At 43.6% G+C, this 25,886-nt stretch overlaps 3 protein-coding genes across 21 annotated transcripts in view; 1 reads left to right on the forward strand and 2 right to left on the reverse strand.

Moving 5' to 3' along the window:
• Positions 1 to 16,128, forward strand: part of Sec16 (endoplasmic reticulum export factor secretory 16) — a 29,440-nt gene extending 13,312 nt beyond the window's left edge. For 6 of the 19 annotated variants that reach the window (XM_089733382.1, XM_089733390.1, XM_089733395.1 and 3 more), the window contains 18 exons: positions 567 to 666; positions 1,491 to 1,644; positions 1,830 to 1,954; positions 2,279 to 2,363; positions 2,790 to 2,849; positions 2,939 to 3,034; positions 3,557 to 3,832; positions 4,297 to 4,553; positions 4,647 to 4,783; positions 5,704 to 5,827; positions 7,465 to 7,560; positions 7,653 to 7,916; positions 9,954 to 10,031; positions 10,412 to 10,591; positions 11,684 to 11,796; positions 11,888 to 11,994; positions 13,243 to 13,379; positions 14,713 to 16,128. In XM_089733382.1, the coding sequence (XP_089589508.1) occupies positions 567 to 666; positions 1,491 to 1,644; positions 1,830 to 1,954; positions 2,279 to 2,363; positions 2,790 to 2,849; positions 2,939 to 3,034; positions 3,557 to 3,832; positions 4,297 to 4,553; positions 4,647 to 4,783; positions 5,704 to 5,827; positions 7,465 to 7,560; positions 7,653 to 7,916; positions 9,954 to 10,031; positions 10,412 to 10,591; positions 11,684 to 11,796; positions 11,888 to 11,994; positions 13,243 to 13,379; positions 14,713 to 14,772 (2,449 nt within the window). In that variant the 3' untranslated portion in view covers positions 14,773 to 16,128. Of the gene's footprint in view, positions 1 to 566; positions 667 to 1,490; positions 1,645 to 1,829; positions 1,955 to 2,278; positions 2,364 to 2,789; positions 2,850 to 2,938; positions 3,035 to 3,556; positions 3,833 to 4,296; positions 4,554 to 4,646; positions 4,784 to 5,703; positions 5,828 to 7,464; positions 7,561 to 7,652; positions 7,917 to 8,145; positions 8,695 to 9,953; positions 10,032 to 10,411; positions 10,592 to 11,683; positions 11,797 to 11,887; positions 11,995 to 13,242; positions 13,380 to 13,991; positions 14,041 to 14,712 lie in introns of those variants that run through there. The other 13 variants (XM_089733385.1, XM_089733396.1, XM_089733392.1 and 10 more) reach the window with 7 other exon arrangements.
• A 2,287-nt stretch (positions 16,129 to 18,415) lies between these two features.
• Positions 18,416 to 19,716, reverse strand: LOC114247733 (kallikrein-7). The gene is made up of 2 exons (XM_028180754.2): positions 18,857 to 19,716; positions 18,416 to 18,772 (listed from the first exon to the last, which is right to left on the reverse strand). Exons 1-2 carry the CDS (start codon positions 19,714 to 19,716, stop codon positions 18,427 to 18,429), a joined length of 1,206 nt encoding a protein of 401 aa, XP_028036555.2. The 3' UTR covers positions 18,416 to 18,426.
• On the reverse strand, positions 19,656 to 21,020 carry LOC114247727 (U11/U12 small nuclear ribonucleoprotein 35 kDa protein). The gene is made up of 3 exons (XM_089733402.1): positions 20,684 to 21,020; positions 20,470 to 20,600; positions 19,656 to 20,388 (listed from the first exon to the last, which is right to left on the reverse strand). The coding sequence occupies exons 1-3, from the start codon at positions 20,757 to 20,759 to the stop codon at positions 20,038 to 20,040; spliced, it is 558 nt and encodes a 185-aa protein (XP_089589528.1). The 5' UTR covers positions 20,760 to 21,020; the 3' UTR covers positions 19,656 to 20,037.
• Between the last annotated feature and the right edge of the window lie 4,866 nt (positions 21,021 to 25,886).

Below are 25,886 nucleotides of genomic sequence, written 5' to 3' on the forward strand. Positions count from 1 at the left end.
TGAACTTGTTCAATTAATGGAAAGTTCATAAAATTTTTGAAACTTTTGTTAAATTTATGCTTTGCCGTCGCACATTGTCTCACGCTACTTACATGCACCTAAAAATTCACCCATTTTCATGTTCAGAATTATCAACTAATATAAGACTAAAACCACATAACACATAAAGAAGCATTGCGGATACACGCAGTTGTGTTAAGGTCTCGTGGGGGTACTAAGCTAGAGATTAGATGCAGCATTAAAGAATATGTATCAGGTCTGACTGGTGGAGATATCTGCCCCACACTATCGTTGCGATAAAACTGCTATGGTGCGATCACTCGAACAAAAACATGTGGTAACTGGTAATGCTAAAAGGAGTACATTTAGAAAAAAACGGTGCGCGTGCAACTTGTTGCACGTGAATGAAGTGAGACTTAATATGTATGTATGCAATAAAAATATAGTAAATTTAAAGTAAATTGATTTAATTTTTTCTTTTGTTGATCTCCTGTCAGAGTTAGTATGTGCGCGCTATCGTTGGCTCGTGTTGGCGTGTTGTCCGTTTATCTTATGTTTTGATGTAGGGACATAACGACGGATGTGTCGTTGAATCTGCATCTGGAAGAGTCGACCGTGCGCTCCGAGAGGATGACCCCGGTGCTGTACTCCACGGCGCATGTCAGGGTTCGTCGGTCTTTCCTATTATCACTCTTGTTGACCTCGCATAACGTACTTCTTTTTCTTTTTTTAAGTATGGCAATTTGCTTCTTGCGACTAAAAATCTTAACTTAGGAAATAGACACATACCTATTAATCTTAATATATATAAATCACGTGTTACGTTGTTTGTCCGCGATGGACTCCTAAACTACTTAACCGATTTTAAACTAAATTTGCACACCGTGTGCAATTTGATCCAACTTGAAAGATAGGATGCTTTTTATTTCGATTAATGTTCGCAATATTTATTAATTAACAATAAAATGATTTTTTATGTTGATTTTAGTTATTAATTGTAAGTTTCATAAGTCTAAAACAGATGGCGCCTTAAATCAGTTTTTACAGACAATTGTAATACTGTCTGACATTAATATCTCATAGATGGCGCTGTGCTAAAAATACCAACGTTTCACATAAGCTACTATTTACTGGCATAAACACAACGTGTTGCTGAGGCTAAAGTATAAGTGAAATTTATTTCGTAGTAAACGCAATACAGTGAAATCCAATTGTTCTCAATTTTTTGTATTAGCATAGCCGGCCGCGTGTTATTTAGAAACAAATACCTTAGTCACAGCAACGTGTGGCCGGGTCTGCTAGTGAATATATATGAAGCGAAATGAGATGTAATTGATTCATTTGTGACTTTACTAAATTAGAACGAAAGTAAATGAAATGAGATGAGATGGATGGCTCGAGGGGACGCGCGGGGTACAGATACTGAGAGCAGACCGGGGGCTCAAAGATGTGTTAGGGCCTCACCCACCCAACAAGTCCCGTATGTGCAGGCGAGCCTGGCGTCGCGGCACCTGGTGGTGGTGCGGCCGTGCTACCCGGTGGACGGGGCGGCGGCGCGCGTGCACGTGCTGGCGCTGGACGGGGCGCTGCACGGGGACCCCGACGCGGCCGAGCTGCTGCACTACTCCGGACCGCTTGTTAAAGGTGACACTCGCTCAGACATTCCTTCCTTCGTTCACTCCTCATTCAGTGCTTCATTCTTTTTTTAAAGATGCAATAAGCGGCACAGACTCGTTCTCGATTTGTGCAGAATTCAATTGTGTCTGTGTGTTTCATGAGGGAGCGAGTCACTCCGGTCCCCCGACTGACGGTAAACAATGTGTCCGCAGGTGTGAGCCACAAGAAGAGCGTGATCGAGTACTGCGAGAGCCAGGCGCGAGCGGGCGCCCCCCGCGACCCTCGTGGCCACGCGCTGCTGTGGGACTACCTGGCGCTGCTGCTCACGCAGAACGGGGTCAGCATTACCAGCTTGGGCTCAGCATGAGATCGTGGACTAGGCGTGCCGGGGCTGGGGGGCGACGTATCCAAACTGTAGTTTCCAAATCTAAACAAAACGTTTAGTAATAGTAATAGTAAAATAAAAAAAATGTCTTAAGAAACAAAAAAATAAAAATCCTCGGTTGACAAACAAAAGGACGGATCAGTTTTGTTTTTGCAATACATAAAGGCGATTTGTAAATAAACATCTCTTGTCGACGGATTCCACGTACTCGAAAGGAACGACAGAAAGTCACTTTATATTTATTTGCATGAGATCTAAAATAATTGAATATTCCAGGTGGTGGTGGGGTCGGACTTGGCAGAGCTGCTGATGAAGAACACCCGGGAGCACGAGGCGCCGGCCGCCAGCCCCGCGCCCCCCGGTCGGTACCCCGCCCCGGGCCCGCGTCCCGTTATTTGTATCGACCATTAGATATCGGGCAGGCAAGGCCGCGGCGTTTGTTCCGCACGGCACTTCTGACGTCCACGGACGACGCAACACCTCTCGGCGGCTTATAGGAGCAGTAGTGGATTGTCCCTACTCGTTCTCTGTGCGGCCGATAGAGAAGCACTGTGATATGCGTCACGTATTTCTTGCTGTCTCCTGAAGCCGACCTGAACAACGACAGTACAATCTGTCCAAACGAATATTCTAATCTAATTCAGCACCGCACTGCTGTCATACAGCACGTGGTGCTCCCCCGCGGCGCCCCCGCGCTGCCCTGCCACGTGACGTCACTGGACAACGAAATTAGGAAACAATTTTATCTTTGTCTCAACTACCAGCTAATGATGTCGTGTGTTGGCAGGAAGTCGTCGCGAGTCCTCAGTGTCGGACCAGCAGCCCGCCCCGGCGCCGCGGCCCGCAGGTGAGGGTGCACTCGACCCACTAAACTGAATAAATATTCGTTAAATATACCGTGAAAAGCAGCAAATAAAGCCGATATTATATTTACAGCAGAGGACCCGCCGGCCCTGCCCGCCCTCGACGAGGCAGCCGCCCTCGACAAGTACAGGGAATATCTGTTGTGTGGCAACAGGAGGGACGCGCTAGGTGAGTCCTCGCAGGAGCAGCCGCTACTGTGCCACCGTGCGCATCTCGAACAAACTGCGCGATATACTGGGACTAATATGAACTCAAAAACACAAATACCAGATCTAGATATACTTTAGGTGTAACAAGTGCCCGCCCGCCCCCTGCCTCGTCCCGGGCGGGGATCAGGCGCCACCGAGACCGTGAGGAAGTTATTTAACATATTCAGCTATCAGCCTCGCACACCTTGCCCCGTTAGGCGCGATACCACGAAGGAGATCGAGCCTCAGCTCAAAAAATAAAAGCAGGGGTAGTATTGTGAGCCCGCACCGTTCTGTGCATTTCTGACACAATCACGTGTTGTGGTTTGAGGGAAAGGACAAGCTTTTACAGTGTCATCGAGATATCGACCTCATGTTGACCATCAGGCTGAAGACATACCAGCTCTGATGGCATTCACATTCTAAATTCCTAAGGTTCTTTGATCTTATTTATAGTCTTCACACATGACGCACAACAAGTTGTTGTTTTGTCAATTACCAGAATGGGCGGTGTCGAACAACCTGTGGGGGCACGCGCTGCACCTGGCGTCGCTGAGCGACCGGCGCACGCGCGCCGCCCTGTCCGCGCGCTTCCTGGGCGCCGTCCCCCGCGCCGACCCCCTGCACACGCTGTACGCCGCGCTCGCCGCCGCCCTGCCCCCCGCCGTGGCGCCCCCCCCGGGGGACCCGCCCGCCGACTGGCGCCCGCACTGCGCCGTGCTGCTCGCCAACGCGGGCGCGCGCCCCGACCACGAGCGCAGGCTCGTCACGCAGCTAGGTACGCGCCCGCCGGGGCAGCTGTAGCACGCGACCTCTGTACAGAACTAGAACAACACAACAGAATCATTAGGAGATGACACAGCACGTTCTAGGCACCAGACCGCGAGCTCCGAGAGACGCACCGGAGTGGGAGCGTCGCGCGCAGCGATGAGTCGTAGGTCTTTGGACTGCGGGCACTGTGAATGTCAGAGTTATCTTTCTCCACGACCCTTAGCAATCACAATTGGGATTGTCCCGGGAACGCGACCGGACGGCGACCCAGGCGGGCGCGGCCGGTCGGAAGCGACTTTGATAAATTTAAGCTTAGTTCCTAACTGTATCATTTCTAAAGTTCATAACGAAAATACAACACTTAATGAGCCGGGAACGTTACAAATAAACCGTGAATTAATCACAGAGAAAAGTTGTTTTATATTTCACTTGCACGAACCAAATTCGGAAATATCACACGTTCCCCTGCAGGAGACAGCCTCGCGGCCCGCGGACTGCTGTACTCGGCGCAATTCTGTTACTTGGCGGCGGAGGTCCCGTTCTCGCAGCACCCGCTGGCGCCGCTGTCCGCCGGCCCGCGCCCCCCGCCCCCCCGCCTGTCCCTGCTGCTGGCCGACCCCCGCGCGCCCTCCCTGCAACAGTTCGCCACCAACAAGGCGATCTTCGCTACGGAGATCTACGAATACGCTAAATCATTGAACCAGGACTACGTCATACCGGAGCTGCAGGTGAGACGCGCACCCTGCCCGGGGGGGACCCAACGTTTCAGTCAAAAGAGCTTACAACAAGTATAATAAATGAATAATTATTTTCGTTATCAGGTTTACAAATTGTTGATAGCGGTTCGACTGACGGACTGCGGGCTCTACGAACGGGCACTGGGGTACACCGAGCGAGCCGCCCGCGCCGCCGCCCCCGCCCCGCGCCTGGCTCGGGCGCTCGCCCTCCTCGCAGACAGGTACGTGTCGCCCTGCTCCCCCGCGCCGCCGCCCCGCCCCCCGCCTGGCTCGGGCGCTCGCCCTCCTCGCAGACAGGTACGTGTCGCCCTGCTCCCCGCGCCGCCGCCCCCGCCCCCCGCCTGGCTCGGGCGCTCGCCCTCCTCGCAGACAGGTACGTGTCGCCCTGCTCCCCCGCGCCGCCGCCCCCGCCCCCCGCCTGGCTCGGGCGCTCGCCCTCCTCGCAGACAGGTACGTGTCGCCCTGCCCCCCCGCGCCGCCGCCCCCGCCCCCCGCCTGGCTCGGGCGCTCGCCCTCCTCGCAGACAGGTACGTGTCGCCCTGCTCCCCCGCGCCGCCGCCCCCGCCCCCCGCCTGGCTCGGGCGCTCGCCCTCCTCGCAGACAGGTACGTGTCGCCCTGCCCCCCGCGCCGCCGCCCCCGCCCCCGCCTGGCTCGGGCGCTCGCCCTCCTCGCAGACAGGTACGTGTCGCCCTGCTCCCCCGCGCCGCCGACCCCGCCCCCCGCCTGGCTCGGGCGCTCGCCCTCCTCGCAGACAGGTACGTGTCGCCCTGCCCCCCGCGCCGCCGCCCCCGCCCCCCGCCTGGCTCGGGCGCTCGCCCTCCTCGCAGACAGGTACGTGTCGCCCTGCTCCCCCGCGCCGCCGCCCCGCCCCCCGCCTGGCTCGGGCGCTCGCCCTCCTCGCAGACAGGTACGTGTCGCCCTGCTCCCCCGCGCCGCCGCCCCCGCCCCCCGCCTGGCTCGGGCGCTCGCCCTCCTCGCAGACAGGTACGTGTCGCCCTGCCCCCCCGCGCCGCCGCCCCCGCCCCCCGCCTGGCTCGGGCGCTCGCCCTCCTCGCAGACAGGTACGTGTCGCCCTGTCATGTCGCAGTACCCCTAGAATTAATAGTCAACAAAATGAATAAATCTCAACAAATGATCTAGGTTGAAGTACCACGACCCCGCCCTGCAAGACGACGCCCCCCTGGACGAGGGGGACAGCGGGGAGCCGTCCCCCCGCCACCAGCAGTGGATCGAGGACGTCAAGAACATCGCCAATATGACTGAGGTAATCATGTTATGTACAGGCTATGCCAGCAGTATACACGAGGACTCGTTTAGTTTAACGCAACAAAATGTTTAGTCAATGAAATGTCACTGCTGTTTGTGACAAGTATTAAAACATGATAAATCATCTTTTTGCGTTCCTGTAAGTTTGTCCTCAAGTGTATTTGTGTAAGCATACCTACAGTATACTTAGTCTGGCCATTAATACTGTTACAAGTAAAAATAAACAAAATATTACATTTGAATTTGGAACCTGTCATTTTTATATGATTGCTCATTGAGTTTTCTCATTTTGGCGCCAATACATTGTACAATATTTTGCGATATTAAAATGGAGTGGGGTGATAAAAAAAATCGGATCGCTGTGATTACATTACACAAAGTAGGTATGGAGCCAAATGCAATTTTTAAAACTCTCCATACGCTTGGTATTAGTAAATGTTTGTATACCGGGCTATTAATAAGTGCAGTGAGACCTCCTCTGTTTGTGACAGAAAAAGATCTGGCCGTCCACGTAGTGTTCGTACGAAAAAGGTGTTCAAAGCAGTAAGGGAAAGAATTCGAAGAAATCCTGTCCGAAAGCAAAAGATTTTATCTCGGGAGATGAAGATAGCACCTAGAACCATGTCGCGTATTTTAAAAGATGACTTAGGACTTGCAGCCTATAAGAGACGTACTGGTCATTTCTTAACTGATAATTTAAAAGAGAATAGGGTGGTAAAATCGAAACAACTACTGAAGCGATACGCAAAGGGAGGTTACAGAAAAATTTTGTTTACGGATGAGAAATTTTGTACAATTGAGCAACATTTTAACAAAAAAAATGACCGTATTTATGCTCAAAGCTCTAAGGAAGCTTCCCAATTAGTCGACAGAGTGCAACGTGGGCACTATCCGACTTCAGTGTTGGTTTGATGGGGTATTAGCTATGAAGGAGTGACTGAGCCATACTTTTGTGAAAAAGGTATCAAAACATCGGCACAAGTGTATCAAGGTACCATTCTTGAGAAGGTAGTGAAGCCCCTTAACAACACCATGTTCAATAATCAAGAATGGTCCTTCCAGCAAAACTCGGCGCCAGGTCATAAAGCTCGGTCTACGCAGTCTTGGTTGGAAACGAAAGTTTCGGACTTCATCAGAGCTGAAGACTGGCCGTCGTCTAGTCCCGATCTTAATCCGCTGAGTTATAATTTATGGTCAGTTTTAGAGAGTACGGCTTGCTCTAAACGCCATGATAATTTGGAGTCCCTAAAACAATCCGTACGATTGGCAGTGAAAAATTTTCCCATGGAAAGAGTGCGTGCTTCTATTGATAACTGGCCTCAACGTTTAAAGGACTGTATTGCAGCCAATGGAGGCCACTTCGAATAAGCTTTTTATACTTTAAATTTGATTTATATTTATGTATTAAACTAACATACTGTAAAAGTAATAAATTATTTGCAATAGAATTTTTTTCCTTTGTCTCAGTATTTATGGCAGGACTAGGTATACATTAGAAACATTACTGTTTCTCAAAATTTTTAATAAGAGTACTGAAAAAAGAAGACTGATCTATTAAACCCTTCTCTAATTCATCTGGCTTGAAGTTTGGGCTTTTAATAGTTGTGTATTATATTGATTGATCGTGTTCATAAGTGTGCGCGTCCGTGTGTGCAGCCCGAGCCGCTGACGCAGCCCGACACGCCGCAGCACGCCGCGCCGCCCGGCCCGCCGCCGCCCTGGCCGGACCAGGTACGGTGGGGTTCGCGGGGCTCAGTTCTCGCTCGCTGGCTACATTAACATTATTGTGAAATATTCAGATTTCCAAGTGAGTACCGTTACAGGTTCATCAGTACCAGCAGCCGCACATGCCCGGCTACCCCGAGCCCGTCGAGGAGACTCCCGACTACTCCGCGCAGTACTACACGCAGCCCCCGCCCCCGCCCCTGCAGCCCCCTCACCTGCTGCCCCACGCCGAGCCCCACGACTCGGACCCTCCCGCCTACGCGGCGTACGGCGAGGACTGGCACCGCACCGAGGAGCACCACGCCCAGACATACGCCGACCCCTACTGGCAGGGAGACGCCGCCGGATATGGATACGGCGATGTAAGTACGCGTGTCATTTCAACTACGTCATAGCAGTTCATCACCTGTTAGATCTTGTACGACTTCATAGTCAAAACGATATAGTCGTTGGCCACCCGCGTACCCGACGTAGAGGATAGGGTGAGGTCCGGGTGACGGGCGGGAGCGGGGCGGGGGACGGGAGAAGGCTCCGCTGCCGCCCGTCCCCCAGTCGCTCCACGTACTAACGCGCATTGTGTGGGTGCACCAGTCGGGGCTGCGGCGCCGCCACCACCCCGCGCCCCGCCCCGCTCCCCGCCCGGCGCCGCGCCCTCCGTCCGGGCCCCTCGCGGCCGCGCGGGCCCCCCGCCGGTCGGGCGGCCGGCTGAAGCCGCTCGTGTTCGGTGGCACATATCCCATCGACGAGCCGACCGGGCCAGCGGACCGGCGCGCCCTGCGAGCCACCATCGAGCGCAGCCTGGACCGCTTCGAGGAGATCCTGTCGCGGCGCGGGCCGCCCGGCGCCGACCTGGTGGCGCGCTACGTCGTGGCGGAACCGAGGACCTTCGACATCGACGAGCCCGTGTCGTTTGACTGACCGCCCCCGCCCCCGCCCCCGCCTCCGCCTATAAACGCACCCTCGCTTTACTTATCGATGCTCTGTGATAAATGTTGGATCTGATTTATTATGTATCATTACGAAATTTTATTTCAAATATATTATCAATGTCTTTAATTTGCAGCTTACTCTGTTTACTGTTTATTTACACCGCGCGTTATCGCCCACATGTTTTATTACTATTAAATATTTAGATACAGATTCGTGTTTGATCAATTCTCAATCACAAAACATGGAATCCACTATATGATCCCAATGATGAAATTACAGTAAAAATCCCAAATGTAAATTTCGTCAGTCGCTTTTGTGATGTGGGTTCCGCACCCGCCCCCCGCGTCCGTCCCCGCGCCCGCCCCCCGCGCCCGTCCCCGCGCCCGTCCCCTCCGTGCCCCTCGTGCAATCGTATGATTGTGTCACTTGCACCGCGCGGGGTGTCCGCTGCGCTAGGTACAGTGTCCGCGGGCGCTTGTGCTCGTGTGCTCGTGTTGTGCCTGATGTTTATTCACTGAATAACTGTTATAAACCCGTCACATAAATAAATATAACTGAAACAGCTTAAGCTCTGTGTGGGAACATCTCGAAATGTAAAACCGACTACAATAGGTATATTCGATGGCGAGTAGTTAGCGCCGCTCGTAATAACACCGAAGGTATGCTCCAAAGGTCACCAAAGGTCTGCTGCTTGTTTCGGCGACCGCTCCTACAATAGTTAACTTGAACATAAATCGTGACCATTAAACGACCATTATCTCACTTTTTTATTTTTAATAAAAAATATTTAATTTTACGTTTGAGTATGATTGACGTTTAAAGTAAACAGTATGTGCGTCGCCTGTGACGTCATCACCTGTAACAGTTGTCAAAAAGATGAAGTTTTCGTACTGATGTGTATGATCCAAGGGTTTTATTATGTACCCGCCGACGCACCGGCGCCGCAACACGCACTCAAACACGCGCGCACACACACGCATTATTTCCTCTATAACTTACCCTCGCACCTCGGACCTTCTCTTATTTTCGGTTTTGACCCCGTAGGAGTAACCACTTTATACTCAGAGTTCATTTAAGCTTAAAATTTAATATAACTACATGTTACTAAGTACTTGCAGTATTCACTAATAATGAACTTTTAAATATTTTTTTAGTATGCGATTAACAATTATCAAATTGTATGATTTAACATTATAACAAATTAATATCAGATTGAGTTTCGCTCGCTTGGCCTGTTGGACTACAGTAGAATCTTACCGGATAGATACAGACGGACCTCTATCCTCGTGTTTTGCGTAAAGCACATTTGAAACTATAAATTAAAATAGAGTCAGTTTGTTAGGCTAATAGAGTAGGGTAGGAGGGTAGGGAGACACACCGCACATCACGAATTTCGCCCCGCGCGTTGTGTGTGTGCGTGCCTACGTGACGCGGCGTCGGTGTGTGAGCGGTGTGCGTGTGTGCGGCAGGCGGGAGACGAGCGGCCCCGCATCAGGATGCCCGGAGCCGCCTACTCCTACGCGGAGGACAACCAGCCCGCCGCCGAGGTCAGTGCGCTCAACTGTACTACTCAATCGCACCAGAACATTATTAGCACAAACTATTTTGCATGTTATTATTTTTAATTTTATCGAGCCCCGAACAACTAAATACAAACTCACCTAATTCGTATTCAGAGTTTATTAAATAATGTGAAGTTTGGCGGACGGATGCTCTGAAGCAGTAATACGTTTCAGTTTGAAGGGCGGGGCAGCCGTTGTAACTATACTTTAGACCTTAGAACTTATATCTCAAGGTGGGTGGCGCATTTACGTCGTAGATGTCTATGGGCTCCAGTAACCACTTAACACCAGGTAAGCTGTGAGCTCGTCCAACCATCTAAGCAATAAAAAATAAATAAATAAATCAGTGGCTTAAACATTAACAGGCGACCGAGCGGGACACGGACACGCCGGTAACGAAAGCGAAAAAACAAGAAGAAAAACAAAAAGACGACCCAACCAAGAGCGACGGGAAGAAGGGCGGCGGCTGGCTCGGCGGGATACTCACCAAGCTCTCGCTGCGGCCCCCCAACCAGATGATCCTGCCCGACGACAAGAACCCCACCGTGAGTCCGCGCCACCACGCGCCCACACTCATATGAACCTCTCTCTCTTCCGTAACGCTCTTACATACTTTATAAAGAAAATCAATATTCTTGTGTTTATCATTCAGTCATCTTTCAGTTTCAAAAGTAGTTATGGTCAGTGAAAATAAGGTTAATCTATTATAATAATGATATAAATAGGTAGTACACACAGTTAATGAGGAAAACTATATTAAAGTGTGAACATCCTCAGTTTGACGAAAAAATAATTTTTGGCAAAGATATACGCACAAGACCTCAACAATATATCTTTCTTTCGAAATAAATTTAATGATATTCTTACATATATGTACTGTAAAACTGAAATTAGTATGGTTTTTTGTTTTTTGTATTGTAGATTTGATGTTTAAAAAGAACGAAAAAATATCACCCCAAATTAAATTAAGAAATTTTGATAAATCAAAACGACCCCATCCCTAGCCTCGCACAAAATAAATAATATATTATATTTATCTTTTATTTTTTTATTTACATTATGTCTAAAGTCTACCTACCACTTATTAACTTAATGGCTTTAATAAAATAATTGCAACACTGGACATGTAAATACTTTATTCTCAACTTAACTTGTAAATTAACTGAATGGATCTTTAAATCAAGTATAGCTTATTAATTATGTTTTTTAAATCAAAGTCCACTACATAAAGGTTTCAAATTATATTATTATGTTCAAATATAACTTTGTATTTTTTATTGTAAGTTTATTGTTTTCATTTATATTTATAATATATACGTTTATATGTTTCCAACTATGTATACTTATTACATCTATTTATTTATTATAAATAAATTATATATTTATTGCATTTGCCTTTTAATGTTTTCTGGTATATTGTTGCGATAATGTTCACTATTGGTATACTAAAATAACAGAATTAAATATGTCTCTAAATGAATATCTTAGTAATGTACTTTGCATTACGCATCGAGAGCCGCGACGTGTGAGCTTACTTCGCTGACAAATATTTAAGCTCATTTTAAGTAAACACATAATCTTTTGCGTTTCAATACTAGCGACACAATGCACCGTATAGTATTGTGTTTGTGTGATAGATCGTGTGGGACGAAGACAAGAAGCGGTGGCGCAACCTCGACGGCGACGTGGACGAGAACGACCAGCCCCCTCCCCCGCCCCCCAAGATGGCCGACATCGTCTCGCAAATTAGGTGAGTGTCCCGAGTGGCGCGCACGCCCAACTGGATACACTTCTGTAATTGTACTTATAAAAACTCTACGAATATGAATCTATTTTTACAGGAGTATCTCCCCCCCGCTGCAACCCAACGGCGCCCCTCCCTCCGTCCCCCTCGCCGGCCCCCTCACGGCGCCGCCTTCCAATATATTCAAGATGCAGAAGGGACGACGTGAGTACTATGTACCGTAACTCTCTAATCTGAACGTACACTAATAACGTGTTCACGTCCTCGTGTCCTCGGGGAGAGGGCACGGGAGGTCGGCTGGTCGCGACAAAAGCGCACAACAGAACGAAATAATCTGAATCTATTAAAGAAAATTATCTTTTAAAAAAGACATCCCTAACAATATGTCCGTCTGTTTTGTGGAGTGGCCGTCACAGAACACGAAGCTATTTGATAGATGACTGAATATCGCTAACGACATTTTCAAGATAAGCATACTTAAACACAAGTTCCGAACAACAACATTCGGGCCGTCGGTCTACCGAGCAAAGACACTCGCTCGGTTGAAGATCTTCCCTCTATCTTTAACCTCTAGAGCAGTGATTATCAAACTTATTTCTTTTACCGCCCCCTTTGAAAATTAATTATTTTTTAACGCCCCCTATTTTTTACACACTCCTAAAACTTAAAAACTACAATTTCATTACTTTAATTATTTTAGTTATATTCTACGGTTCTGATGTTGAAACTTATATTCTAAACTAAAAAAAATTAACAGTGAGAGCAAATAAAACCCAACTTTATAATATTAATAACATATTTTAATCAAATTAAAAGAAAAAATATAAATATGTAATCAATTTTCGTTTTTATACTAATCTAATGAGATGAATGAATTTGATGATATATAATAAATTTGTTGATATCAGGTTCGATTTTACTCAAAAACAGTCGTAAGTCGCCGCGTTTGGTAGCTTGCAAATGATTTCTCTTTTTAGTAAGCAGCGTTGTCATAGCGCTAAATCCATGTTCACACAAATATGACGATGGGAATGCTAACAAAAATCGTTCAACGATAGACCGCAGTCCAGGGTACAACTGCGGAATTGATTTTTGTAGCCAAAATTGTTGGTAGCCATTTTTGTATTTGGTTTTTATTTCCTTGTTCGTTGTCAGTTCTATATGTTCTTCTTCCAACTGGGGCGATATTGCTATGTTGACATTTGAAAAATGATCAAACACCCAGTCTGGTATTTCAATTTCAAAATGTTTTGATTTTAGTGAAATTTAAAATACAATATAAAGTAAATTAAATTACAAATTATACATCCCCCCTCACCCACATCAAAGCCTCCCATTTTTTCTGGGCCCCTTAACGCCCCCTTCTAGGTTTCAAACGCCCCAAGGGGGCGTTATCGCCCACTTTGAGAAATACTGCTCTAGAGGGTTGAGCGCTGAATGTATTGTTTTCAGATATAAAGAACTCATACGTGGACGTGTTCAACCCGGGGGGGACGGCGGCGCGCACCCCGGCCCCCGCGCCCGCACCCCCGCCGCCGCCCGCGCCCGCGCCCTACAACAACTACTTCGTGCCGGCCCCCGCGCTGCAGGTAACACGACTTCAGGGAACAAACGTAGTGTCACCTAATCCGAAATTACAGTAAACATTTTAAGATTTGTCTTTGGTTTAATTGACAGCGTTGTTAAACGGTACAGTAATACATCGGCCACACAACTATGCGGAATCTTATAGTCTTCAAATAAAGTACAGGTACCGCCGACTTGGATATCTGTGTCGCCACGCAGTGATGCGTTGCAGTTGCAATGAAATTGCATTAAGTTATTCTTTCTAACTGCGACTTCATGTGTCATGGAGAGTGGCGGCGTGCACGTCGCGATGTCTATGCTCCGATAATCACTTAACGCCAGGAGAGTCATGAATATATTTGCGCTATTCTACTCAAAAATTAAATATTACTAGCTCAGCATTACATCACAAGAAATTAATAGAAAATAATGTAGAATTAACCAAAACGAAATACTCATTAAATATATTTTCCTCCAGAACGTCCATTTGTCAATATCCCTACCCCCGTCCCCGACCCCCCGCCGGCGCTCCCCCCAGGTACGACCCCAAGCGAATAGTTTTGAGTTCACCCAATACAAACCTTTTACAACGTGAAATAATTGTTTTCCAATTTTGCTACCGTCATGCGGCACAGCAGGAGGAGGAGCTCCCGAACGGCCTCTAGCGGGCGCCGCCGCGCGCCGGTAACTATGCACCGCCTACACTTGCTTACTAGAGATGCTCCGATACCATCAAAGTATCGATACCAACTCATTTCGATAGTACTCAAATCTTTTTTCGATACTACTTATATGAATACTCCTAAAGTATCGATGCTTACTGATATCGATACTTTGGGCACTTTTTTTTTCTGAGGAAACTCACGTAAGGACGATTAACGTTAAAGGACAATAATTAAAACAAAATTGAGAAGGAAAAAAATTCTTTTATTATAAACGTTTTGCGTCACGTTAAGTACCTACTTTAAACAAAAAACTCTTTGGCATCAAGATTGCCCAAAAACATTAACTGTTCAAGGTATTTTGGAGACAACCTGTTTCTTGTTTGAGACATTGTTGCACCGAGTATGTATGATACCGAGTATGTATCGCAAGATTGATTCGTTGCTATAAATACTCGGTATCGAATCAAAAGTATCGAGTACCCACTCGTATTTACTAGTATCGGAATATCCCTATTGCTTACTAACCGACTTGACTGGGTCGCTCCCTGCAGCGTGCAATGTCTGCCCGCCGCGCTCACCGCGCTCTGCGAACAGACATCTTATTTACAGTGCGATCGATGATGGATGCGAGACCCGACGCCGGGGCGCCGGGGCGCGCGGGGCACGGGCTTACTATAATTATCAATTTCAGAGCGGAGTCTACGATCCCGCGCAAGCCGGCAGCGACGAGCAGTACCGCAGCGGCATCTAGGCCTGCGCCCCCCGAGACAGTCGGCGCACGAGCGTTGGAGCCTCCATAAACTTACCTTAGTTGAACTTTGTACCGTCGGCGAGCCGGCCGCGCCCCGTGCCGGGCCCGGGTCGTGTCGTGTCGTGTCGGGATCGTGTCGTGTCGCTTCCAATTCGCCTTCTTGGCTGAACGTCGGAGATTTATCAAATATGTTTCGACGATCGATTTACAAATGACCGTCACGTCACATTCGATTGTTTTAACTAAAATTAGTTTGTGAGATGCGAATCGAACAGAACTGTGAAACTTAACGAGCTGTCGAACGATCGAGTCAGATCGAGAGAGCTAGCCGACTAACTCGACATTAGTTGCGGCTTAGTGCCGATTGTTGACACATTTACACGGGCCATAGACTTGAGATGCACACTTTAAAACTCCCACAAGTACATGTCGTGGCGAGAGGGAAGAGTGCGTTGCTGTCCGCGGGCGCTAGTTTAAAGTCCATCCTGCGTACAGATTAACTTTCATCGCACGATTTTGAATCTGTGGTCGCTGGGAATGTTCTACTCTAAAATTGTTCTAAATCTGTATTTTTATGAATAATTCAAATGGCATAGGACCTTAGATTTTGTAAAATACAAATGAAATATGGAGTTGTAGTTATGTTGGACTAAACTATGACGTCACAGCAGCTCATTCATAGCGTCGCAATATTCCGCGATGTATGTTTATGGTCGTTTGTACCGGACGCTTGTAGCGTATTGTAAGGTAACTCAATAGAATTTTCCATTCAATGTATAATTCAATTAATTTAATTAGGTCGGTGAGAAATCGTATTATTATTACTATTATTATTAAATTCCTATTCAATATTTTCTTTTTTTCTTTTAATTGCATAATTAAGACGGTTGTAGATTTTGGTTTAATTTTAATAAATAATATTTTTGAATATGTAGTATAGTTATGTTATCAATGGATGCAATGATCGGTTGGTGTTACTGCAGTCTTTTCTTTTCTTCTATCAGCCCTTCGAGCGTATCAACTTTTATTGTTTCTTCCACATCTGCGACAGTAGCAGCTAGCAGTACGCTGTACCATAGACATAGACAATAAACTCTAGAATTCAACTGTCTTTATCTGTCAGGTTTTGTAAAAAGTTTGCATGTACAGAATGACAAATGAAATATGTAAATTGTCGAAATGCCTTAGTAAATGTTAGTTAAAACCGTTTAAAGGTGTATTTTTGTTTTATTTTGTCTGTATATTTGCAAAGAACTAACGAAGAGAAGAATTTGACATCATGGAAATATATCGGAACTGTATTATATATAAAAACTTACGGGAAAATATTTAATATACTTATGTTATGTATGCTTATGTTTGTAGTTTTATTAAACCATTTTCTAATAATTTTAATATTTTACCTATCTTAATGATTGTTGTGACATGTACGGTTTTCTAATTTACAAATTGTTATTGTCATGACTAATCCAAAAAAACACCACGTAGAACATCGCCGGAATTTGGTCATATTTAGAAATGCCTGGTACTAAAGAACGGCTGTGTTCAGATAACATTATTTCTCTGAGATTTTTTTTATGTACTTATTATAGAACGAATTTAATAAGAGAGAAATTTAACTAAAATAATAGTTTAAAATATAATACATCTCTGAATTGGGAAGTCCTCCACCATCACAAATAACATATTCCCACGATAACTGGAGAAAATGCAAAATCAATTTTTTTTTCTAATTTACTTAGCTTTTAAACACTAATTACATATCGGTAATGCAGTAGCACTATTAACGCGTGTATAACAAAAAAATCAATATTTAATTGTAGTTTCATTATCTTCAATTTCAATTTCGAGAGCAGCAATAATCTGCAGCGCCGCGGCTGTCAGGACACCCACCACGTACGCCGCCATCACCAGGGAGCACGCCAATAATGCTTTGTTCATTAATAATAATATGTTATGATTGAGTACACAAGTAGACATTGATAAGATTTGACAACCAATCAAATTGTAAGAGAGAGCAATAACTAGTCTCCGATTCTCTTTGCAAGTTATTGGTTTGTGTTTATACTTCGTGAAAAAGGTTACAATGATACAAATTAATGTTGCGTTTATAAATTTCAAGGGTATTTAATTTATATACATAATTATGGTTTATAATAGGTTATAAAGCCGTACTAATATCGGGCGATGCGACTACGGCAGTAACAGCTATTAGGTAGGCACGAATTTTCTAATGAAATGTGTACCTACTGTACTTTATGTTCACGAAAATACATAAGTAAGTACTTGATAAATGTTCACGAGACTTCCATATCAAAGAATTATTATATCGTGAAATAAAATACAAATTCGCAAAAATTGGTGGCAGGACGTCTTATAAATCCGGACGGGTAAGTATCACTACTTTAGATATAGAAATGTAAATTTGCGTAATTACTGGTAGTAGGACCTCTTATGAGTCCGCACGGGTAGGTACCACCGCCCCGCCTATTTCTGCCGTGAAGCAGTAATGCGTTTCGGCTTGAAGGGTGGGGCAGCCGTTGTGACTATACTGAGACCTTAGAACTATATCTCAAGGTGTGTGGCGCATTTACGTTGTAGATGTCTATGGGCTCCAGTAACCACTTAACACCAGGTGGGCTGTGAGCTCGTCCACACATCTAAGCAATAAAAAAAAATTACATATTTTTTTATTCTTATAAAATATAATTGAGATAAAACAATTAAGTAGCAAAAACAGCACAAATCTCTTTAAAACACGTTGCTACCACTGCAATTTAATCGCCGCATAATCATCGAATCACGAATGACAATTCTCGCACGCGATTGGCTCCTCGTGTCACGCGCCTGCTCCTACTCCGCGCCGCGCACTTTTAACGGTACCTACCATAGATTATACACTTAATATATTATATACATTGTCGATTTTTCAACGAAAACGCGATCCAATTATGTAGTTCTTTTCTCACCATGTTTTAAATATGTATACCAATCAAACATACTGCATATAGACATGTTTTCTCTGCTGATGAATTATGAAATCTTGCTGATCAAATAGTTATTTTGTGGACTGAATATTTATTATTCAAGCTCAAGTTATTGTAAGCTGCCTATTTATGATTTAATCTTTGACCTTTATCAAAAATATTTTCGGAACAAGGATTGCTGCCTGATTTTTTTAATTGCAAACAAAATTTTTGTATGCTGGCCAAATTATTTCTATGCTGTTTTTTTGTGGCTCACCAAATTTTATAATTGCTAAACATTTAATTCTTCTCATATAATTTTACAACTTTGGCTTAGTACACGAGGCAACGCAAATAAGAAATGATTATTTTAATTTTATAAAAATAGTTTATCTTGCTATGTAACTGTATATTTTTTTATCTATATCCAACTTATGTTATCCAACATTAATAACACAAAAAGCTAAACAACAACACACTAGGTACCTTACTAGACAAGAAGCGGCAGATTATTGTAATGATTTTTATTTCGGTGATTGAAATTACAAACCATTAATAGGTACTGCATGAAAATAGTGATAAACTGCTCGTTATAAATATAAACATTGCTGATAACTAGTTCAGATTGGTCGGTACCGGTGTCCCGTTGGCAGTTTGGGAAGCATGTAAAACAAGAATACGACGCATGTCATTTATTTCCAATAATAAAATCGATCCAATCCCTAAGCATGGCTATATTGACGTAAATCTGAGGGTCGCAGGAGACGCCACACTGCTGATTGTCGCTCATGACGCCAAGGAGCAAGGATTCGGACAGCAGCGGTGTCCCCGCACAGTAGTTGCAGGGTGCATTTCTACTCCACAAGACCCCTGCACACAGCGCTGACCGTCCACATCCGCCCTGCAACAAGGCCGAGCCGCTCTGCAGATGGCGGAGTGACCATGTGTCATCTGTACTGCGGCACTGACGGGTTGAGAGATTGTACACATATGCTTTGTGCAGTCTGTGACCTGATAGACTTTTATCAATTGTCCTATAAAATGGATAGGCACTTTATCATTATATTATTCCAACTTTATTTTAGGTAAATAAAATAAATGTATAATTATTTATTTACCTTAATGGACCAAATCCAAGCATAGTGAAACTTTCACCCACAGTAATCAGAAAATAATCAATAATATTTGGTAATTCCACTGGAAACCTTGAACCAGATGTTAAGCTATCCTCGCTCTTTAGGACACTTAGGTCATAACTCTTGTTCCCATTCTGGTAAAACGGGTGTACTTGCACATCTGACAGAGTATGTATCTGACCTTTCTTCTCCAGCCCATAGTCTTCCAACATCACAAAAGAGTCCAGGGAATCCAGTTCTTCAATTGCATCTATACAACTGGCAGCAGTTATTGTCCAAAATTCTGAGATTATAGTGAGTATGCAGCCAAAAATTATGTCTTTCGGAGGTTTCAATTTTACTAAAGCCAAGACATGATTATTAAAAGAATCTTCTGCATATTCTCCATCAATTTTTTCGTCCTTTCCTAAAATATCTGATATTGTATCAGGTGTGGATTTAGCCTGAGAAATGTTAAGTTTACCAGATTTAATTATTCCTAATTCATAAAATGAACTCTCAGTTTGATTATATTCAAAGAAACGCATTGTAGGTCTAGTCTTTTTTGAGGGTTTCCAAGTGCACTCAATACCCGGTGGAAATGTCTTATGTGTTGTTTGCTTGTAATACTTTGTTTGGTCCGGGATTATGGCTGGTACAGTTGTTTCATGTCTAAAAGTGGTGGATGTATTCACATGTTCGTTTACATTCCTACTCGCACATGCTAAGAAGTGCTGTACTACAAAGGTCAGGCTTGTGACTAATATAATCAAGAATACAGCTTCTAACAATGAAAGACAAATTTCAGGTTTTGTGAATGATTTACACCATCTTTTGAGTTCTTTAAAACAGAAAACACACATTATTTAAACATGACAAGTTATAGAACAGGACATGGCCCTTTAGATTGTACAATATTCAGAGGTGTCCATAAAGTTTAAGTATATTCCTTCCCATTGTTCATTATTCTCAGGATTCTTGTATTTGAAGCAAGCTTCATAAAAAAATTGATTAGATTTAAATTAATTAAATGTATTTAGTCATTAAATTACATATTATGTTAGCTAACGCTAAATAGTCAAATAGAATTATTTAAACAGATAGGTTTATGATTATTAATTTTACCACTTAGCTTTTAAATCAGACTTAATTTTGTTTCCTACATTGGTTTATAATTATTCATTTTACCACTCAGCTTTTGAATCAGACTCAATTTTGTTTCCTACATTGTATGGTTTCCGGAAAGGTCTATCTCTACAGCCGAACCTTAACTGTCCTGATTCTTTGCGGCCACCAAACCCACCGCCTAAGCGTCGAGGCTTCCATCCAGGAAGTCGTCGTTCAGCTTCCCGCTCTACAATTATCTCTGAACCATCTATGTATTCTAAGTGCATCTCTCTTAGTGCCTTTTCCATACAACTGTACTTTTCATATTCTACAAAAGCATACTGCTTCGATTTTCCTGTGACAAGATCCCTTACGAGACGACAGTGAATGATTTTACCGAATTTTGAAAATTCCGATTCGATAGTTTCCTAAAAGTGTAATAATAAGTTTATATTAATTAATATTTAACAATGTGTTGAGTAATTGTGGAATTATAGATGGATACAGACCTGTGGTGTCCTAGGGTTAAGTCTCCCTATAAAGATGGTATGATTTGGGTTTCCTTTTACCCGTTTATTGGGGATGTATTCAGAGTAAATAGCACGTAATATTGCTCGATCATGAGGCTCTACGTCTGTACCTATTCACAAAATATAATTTAAGCATACAATTTAAATACTGTTTCCAGAATTTATTTATAATTGGAGAAAAATGCAGTTTTACCATCAATAGAACCAATTTTTATTGGATCGTATTCTGTGGCATATTTTTTAAAATCTGTTTCGCCGTCCTTGGTCATTTTCTACTTTTATATCAAAGTAAAATGAAAAACATATATTTCTGAAGTGAAACTGATTAAAAAAATTATTGACTCTTGTTTAGTTGTAGTCAGTGGAGTCACCTAGTCATAGTTATAGCAGCTATTTAATAACATATTACAATTTAATTAATTTTAAAACTTAGTTATATACTTATTTACTTAGTTTCACACATGCCATAGGTACCTAGGTAGGTACGTATTTTTAATTAGACGAAGTCAACTGACGTTTAATGTGCTGTCAGTTTTTGATTAAATAAAAATAGTGCTATGACAAAGTGAATGATTGAAAAAACTCCTAAATTAATGAAATTGCCTCGATTGTCTAGTGAATAGTTAGTGTGCCGAACTGCCGATATCCGGTACGGGGTTCGAATTTTAGCCATGCTTTGTATATACCAACCAGTTTTCGATGATTATGTTCCTTTAGTATCTACCTATACTAAATAGCGAGTGTTTTAAACATTAAGGAAAACATAACGAGGAAACTTGTAAGACTGTCCTATTTTCAATACATCATATAGTTGAAACTATAGATGTATAAGATATAACAATTATAGGTAGGTAATGAAAATAAAAAAAAACTGATTGTAGTTACATACTACTAGTAACATATATTGGAGCACTTTAATACAATTTTATTCGGCCCACCTGTCCTGGTGAAACTGGAAAGGCCTCCGGGCTACCAGTAATACTTCAATCATAAAAAAAAAAACAATTTTATTGTAAAATAGAAATAATATTTTATAGTTTGAAATGATTAACTCTTCTCGGCTCATTGTTCATTCATGTGATTGAACGAGAACTGAACGCATCACTATTACTTTAAATATAGCAACATTATTTTACAAAGTGACATTAGCTACTGTCAGCTAGCTTCGTCTAATTTTTTTTAAGGGGTTTTATGACCTGGTAACTGAGACCTTTAAGTCATGTCTTATTTTAATTCATATTCTTATTTTTATGAAAAATGATGAAATGAAATGAGATGATACGGGATGAAATATAACCTCAGTAAAATGGTGGTCATTTACTAAGATTTTTTCAGTGGACTTTTTGGAGGATCCCGAGAAGTTACGTCCAGCGGCTTTGTTTCATTTTCCCACATTTGTGCACTTTCACAGATATTAAACAACTAATAAACCTAAATAATAACCTAAATAGACAAAATAAAACAAATCACACAATTTCACTCCTCGCGTTCCCGCCAAAAAGTCCTCTTCTGCTTCGTCTAATTAAAAATACGACTATAGGTACCTATCATTACCTATGGCATTTGTTTTTGAACTTTTTTTTTTGTTGTACCTACTTATTACCTCCATGGATAGCACTTAATAAGTGTAGGTATTATCTATAATCCATAGACAATACACTTAATATTTAAGTTAATAGAGTCATAAACTAGAAATAATACGAGTGCCGTATCATCATCATCATCAGCCTTTATCTGTACACTGCTGGGCATAGGCCTTCCACATAATGCGGTCCTCCGCCTTCCGCATCCAACGACCTCCCGCCATGCGCACTAAGTCGTCAATCCACCTGGTTGGAGGACGCCCCACGCTCCTGGTACCCATCCGTGGCCTCCATTCGAGGACTTTCCTCTCCCACCTGGCGTCGCTGGCTCGACAGATGTGACCGGCCCATTGCCACTTCAGCTAGCTAACTTTGAGAGCTATGTCGTCGACTTTGGTTCTCCGTCGAATTTCTTCGTTCCGGATTTTGTCCCTTAGAGAAATACCGAGCATAGCTCTCTCCATCGCCCGATGTGCGACTCTTAACTTATGGGCCAGCCCTGCCGTCAGTGTCCAGGTTTCCGCGCCGTATGTCATCGTGGGGAGAACGCACTGGTTAAAGACTTTTGTCTTCAGGCATTGAGGAATTTGCGAGGTGAGGATTGCACGGAATTTCCCAAATGCCGACCAACCCAGTCGTATGCGTCTCTCAATCTCTGTATTGAAGTTACCCCGGCCAAGCTGGATAGCCTGACCGAGGTAGACAAAATATTTTACCTCTTCAATGACTGCATTCGAGATGGTAACTTGGCCCGGGACGATTTTATCATTGAACATGACTTTCGTCTTGTCAAGGTTCATCCGCAGTCCCACGCATCGGGAAGCAGCATTGAGATCGTTGAGCATAAGACTGAGGTCCTCCAGCGATTCCGACATTAAGACTGTCATCGGCAAATCGAAGGTACTTATGTTATGTACTCTCCGTTGACGTTGATTCCACATGTTTTCCAGTCCAGCGTCTTGAAGACATCTTCAAGTGCAGCGGTGAATAGCTTCGGAAATATATATATATTTTTTTTTTATTGCTTAGATGTTAGATATAACATCTGCCTGTCGGACAGCCCGCTGCAGCTTGATAGGTCTAGACTGGCAATCCTGGATTTGTACGGTCATCGTCGCGGCTTCGTATAAATTATATTCTGTAGACTTTTGTATACCTAATCTGTCTGAGGGTGTGAATATGGTCTACGGTATTGTAACCCTTTTGAAACCCAGCCTGCTTCGGTGGCTGCCATTCATCAAGCCTTCGGGCGAGACGATTAGTAATGACCCTAGAAAAGACCTTGTAGGCGTGGCTCGAAAGAGATATCGGTCTATAGTTCTTCAACAAAGTTTTATCACCTTTCTTGAAGAACAACACGACCCGACTCCTTGTCCACGCTAATGGTGTAGTTCCGTTGTGTATGACGGAATTGTACAGGCTCCGTAATTTCTTCAGGATAGGAACCCCTCCGGATTTCAGCAGCTCCGTAGTAATCCCATCTTATATATAAGAGTGCCGTATACTGATCCGTAATTCCGTAGACTGAGCAGTTTCTGTAGTTTAATATCACAGTCACAGTTAGTATGATAGGAAAGAAAATATATTTTTGTTCCCACAAAGTCGTTTGTTTTATTATAATTTACTTTACCTACCTACTATCTAAGATACTTATATGAAAACATATTTAAGCAGGTATAAAAAAGTCGAGTAATCTAAAATTGATTAAGAGATGAAATTGAATGCATAAATGTATATAATATATATTAAATATTAAACGCATAATATTTAAACGTTTTAATCAAAAAAAATATTAAATTTAACAAATATATGAATTCAAACAGCATCATCACTCAGATTCCCGCCAAAAAGTCACTACCATGAATTACCGACACCTGTATTCTTCAAGAATGACTATCTACTATAAATTTTACACTAATGTAGCTGTATCGCATCAAAATAGGCATGATGATCTCCGAATAGGGAGAATTAAAATTTTGTTCAATGAAACCCGTTGAAGACATAAGTAGGCAAGTTTACTGAAAACAAGAATCGGTTTGTCACATATAGCCATAACTCTAATAAACTCTCTCGTATATAACTTCTGAAGTAAAACGGTTTTAGAAACTAAAACGGTGTACGGTTCTCTACACCTAGTCAAAGTTTGGCGAATCAGGTCACGACGAAAGGAAGACCTTCCACCGAGCGGGTGTAATTCCTCGGTAGACCGACGGTCCGAATGTTGAAGTTCGGAACACTTTTTTTTTCAAGCTTTTCATGGATGGACGTACTCACAGTTCACCTGGTGTTAAGTGGTCACTGGAGCCCATAGAGATCTACAACGTAAATGCCGCCACCCACTTTGAGATATGAGTTTTAAGGTCTCAGTTTAGTTACAACGGCTGCCCCACCCTTCAAACCGAAACGCATTACTGCTTCACGGCAGAAATAGGCTGGTGGTACCTACCCGTACGGACTCACAAGAGGTCCTACCACCAGTAATTACCTACGCAGGTTATAATTTTGCGGGTTTTGTTTTTTCTTATTACACGATGTTGTTCCTTCACCGTGGAAGTCATCGTGAACATTTGTGAAGTACTTCATTAGAAAAATTGATACCGGCCTGCAGAATTCGAACACCGCTGCATCGCTAAATACAAATGCACCGGACGTCTTATCCTTTAGGCCACGACCTTCTGTACGACGAGGTATAATATCCAAGCTTATCGTGAGAATGTCGTGGTGGTCGTAAGATTCAGGCATCTGTCAAATATGTTGTGGTCTGTGATGGCTACCGGCACACAAAGATCTTCTGAGGTTCTGCTTTGCATGATGTTTATGCCTTTTTAATACAAGCGTACTGCGATCGTCAACCGGAACTTACTGGTAGAGTGTATTGTAAGCTTGCATGAGTGGCTATCACCGTTCTGTCAATTCCTGCCACGTACCACTTATGCATTTCGCTTTGAAAAGTTAGATAGCCATTATACAATTAATTACCCCGTTATTACCCGTGTGGAGGTATTCACAGATTGTTTGAGAAGTCGTCGTGGCCTAAAGGATAAGTCGTCGTGGCTTAAAGGATAAGACGTCCGGTGCATTCGTGTTGAGCGATGCACCGGTGTTCGAATCTCAGGCGGGTACCAATTTTTCTAATGAAATACGTACTCAACAAATATTCACGATTGACTTCCACGGTGAAGGAATAACATCGTGTAATAAGAAAAAACAATACCCGCAATATTATAACTTGCGTAGGTAATTGCGTAGGTAAATATATAATTAAGAGATCCTGCCACCAGGCAGGATCTCTTGTGAGTCCGCATGGGTAGGTACCGCCAGCCAATTTCTGCCGTGAAGTAGTAATGCATTTCGGTTTAAAGGGTGGGGAAGCCATTGTAAATAAACTGAGACCTTAGAACTCATATCTCAAGGTGGGTGGCGGCATTTACGTTGTAGATGTCTATGGGCTCCAGTAACCACTTAGCACCAGGTGGGCTGTAAGCTCGTCCACCCAGCTAAGCAATACAAAAAACAAAAAAAATTATATGAGTCCAAGTAGCCACTTGACACCAGATCGGCCGTGAGCTCATTCACGAAACGAAGCTAAAGAAACGAGATGTTATAGAACCAAAGGTAAGCAATGACGACGTTTTCACGGCTATTTTATTGTCTTCGAAAGCAGATGATAAGTCAATCTAAGTCAGCGCTTACAGATAATCTGTCAAGCCCACATTAATCAGTCAGTCCTACTGCCTACAGATAATCTGGAAACATCTTTACACAAAAATAGCAGGTGAGTCACTGTCAACAAACAACTCAAGTTATTAACAA

Source organism: Bombyx mandarina, chromosome 15, assembly GCF_030267445.1.
Source record: "Bombyx mandarina strain Sakado chromosome 15, ASM3026744v2".
In the NCBI taxonomy this organism is placed as follows: domain Eukaryota; kingdom Metazoa; phylum Arthropoda; class Insecta; order Lepidoptera; family Bombycidae; genus Bombyx; species Bombyx mandarina.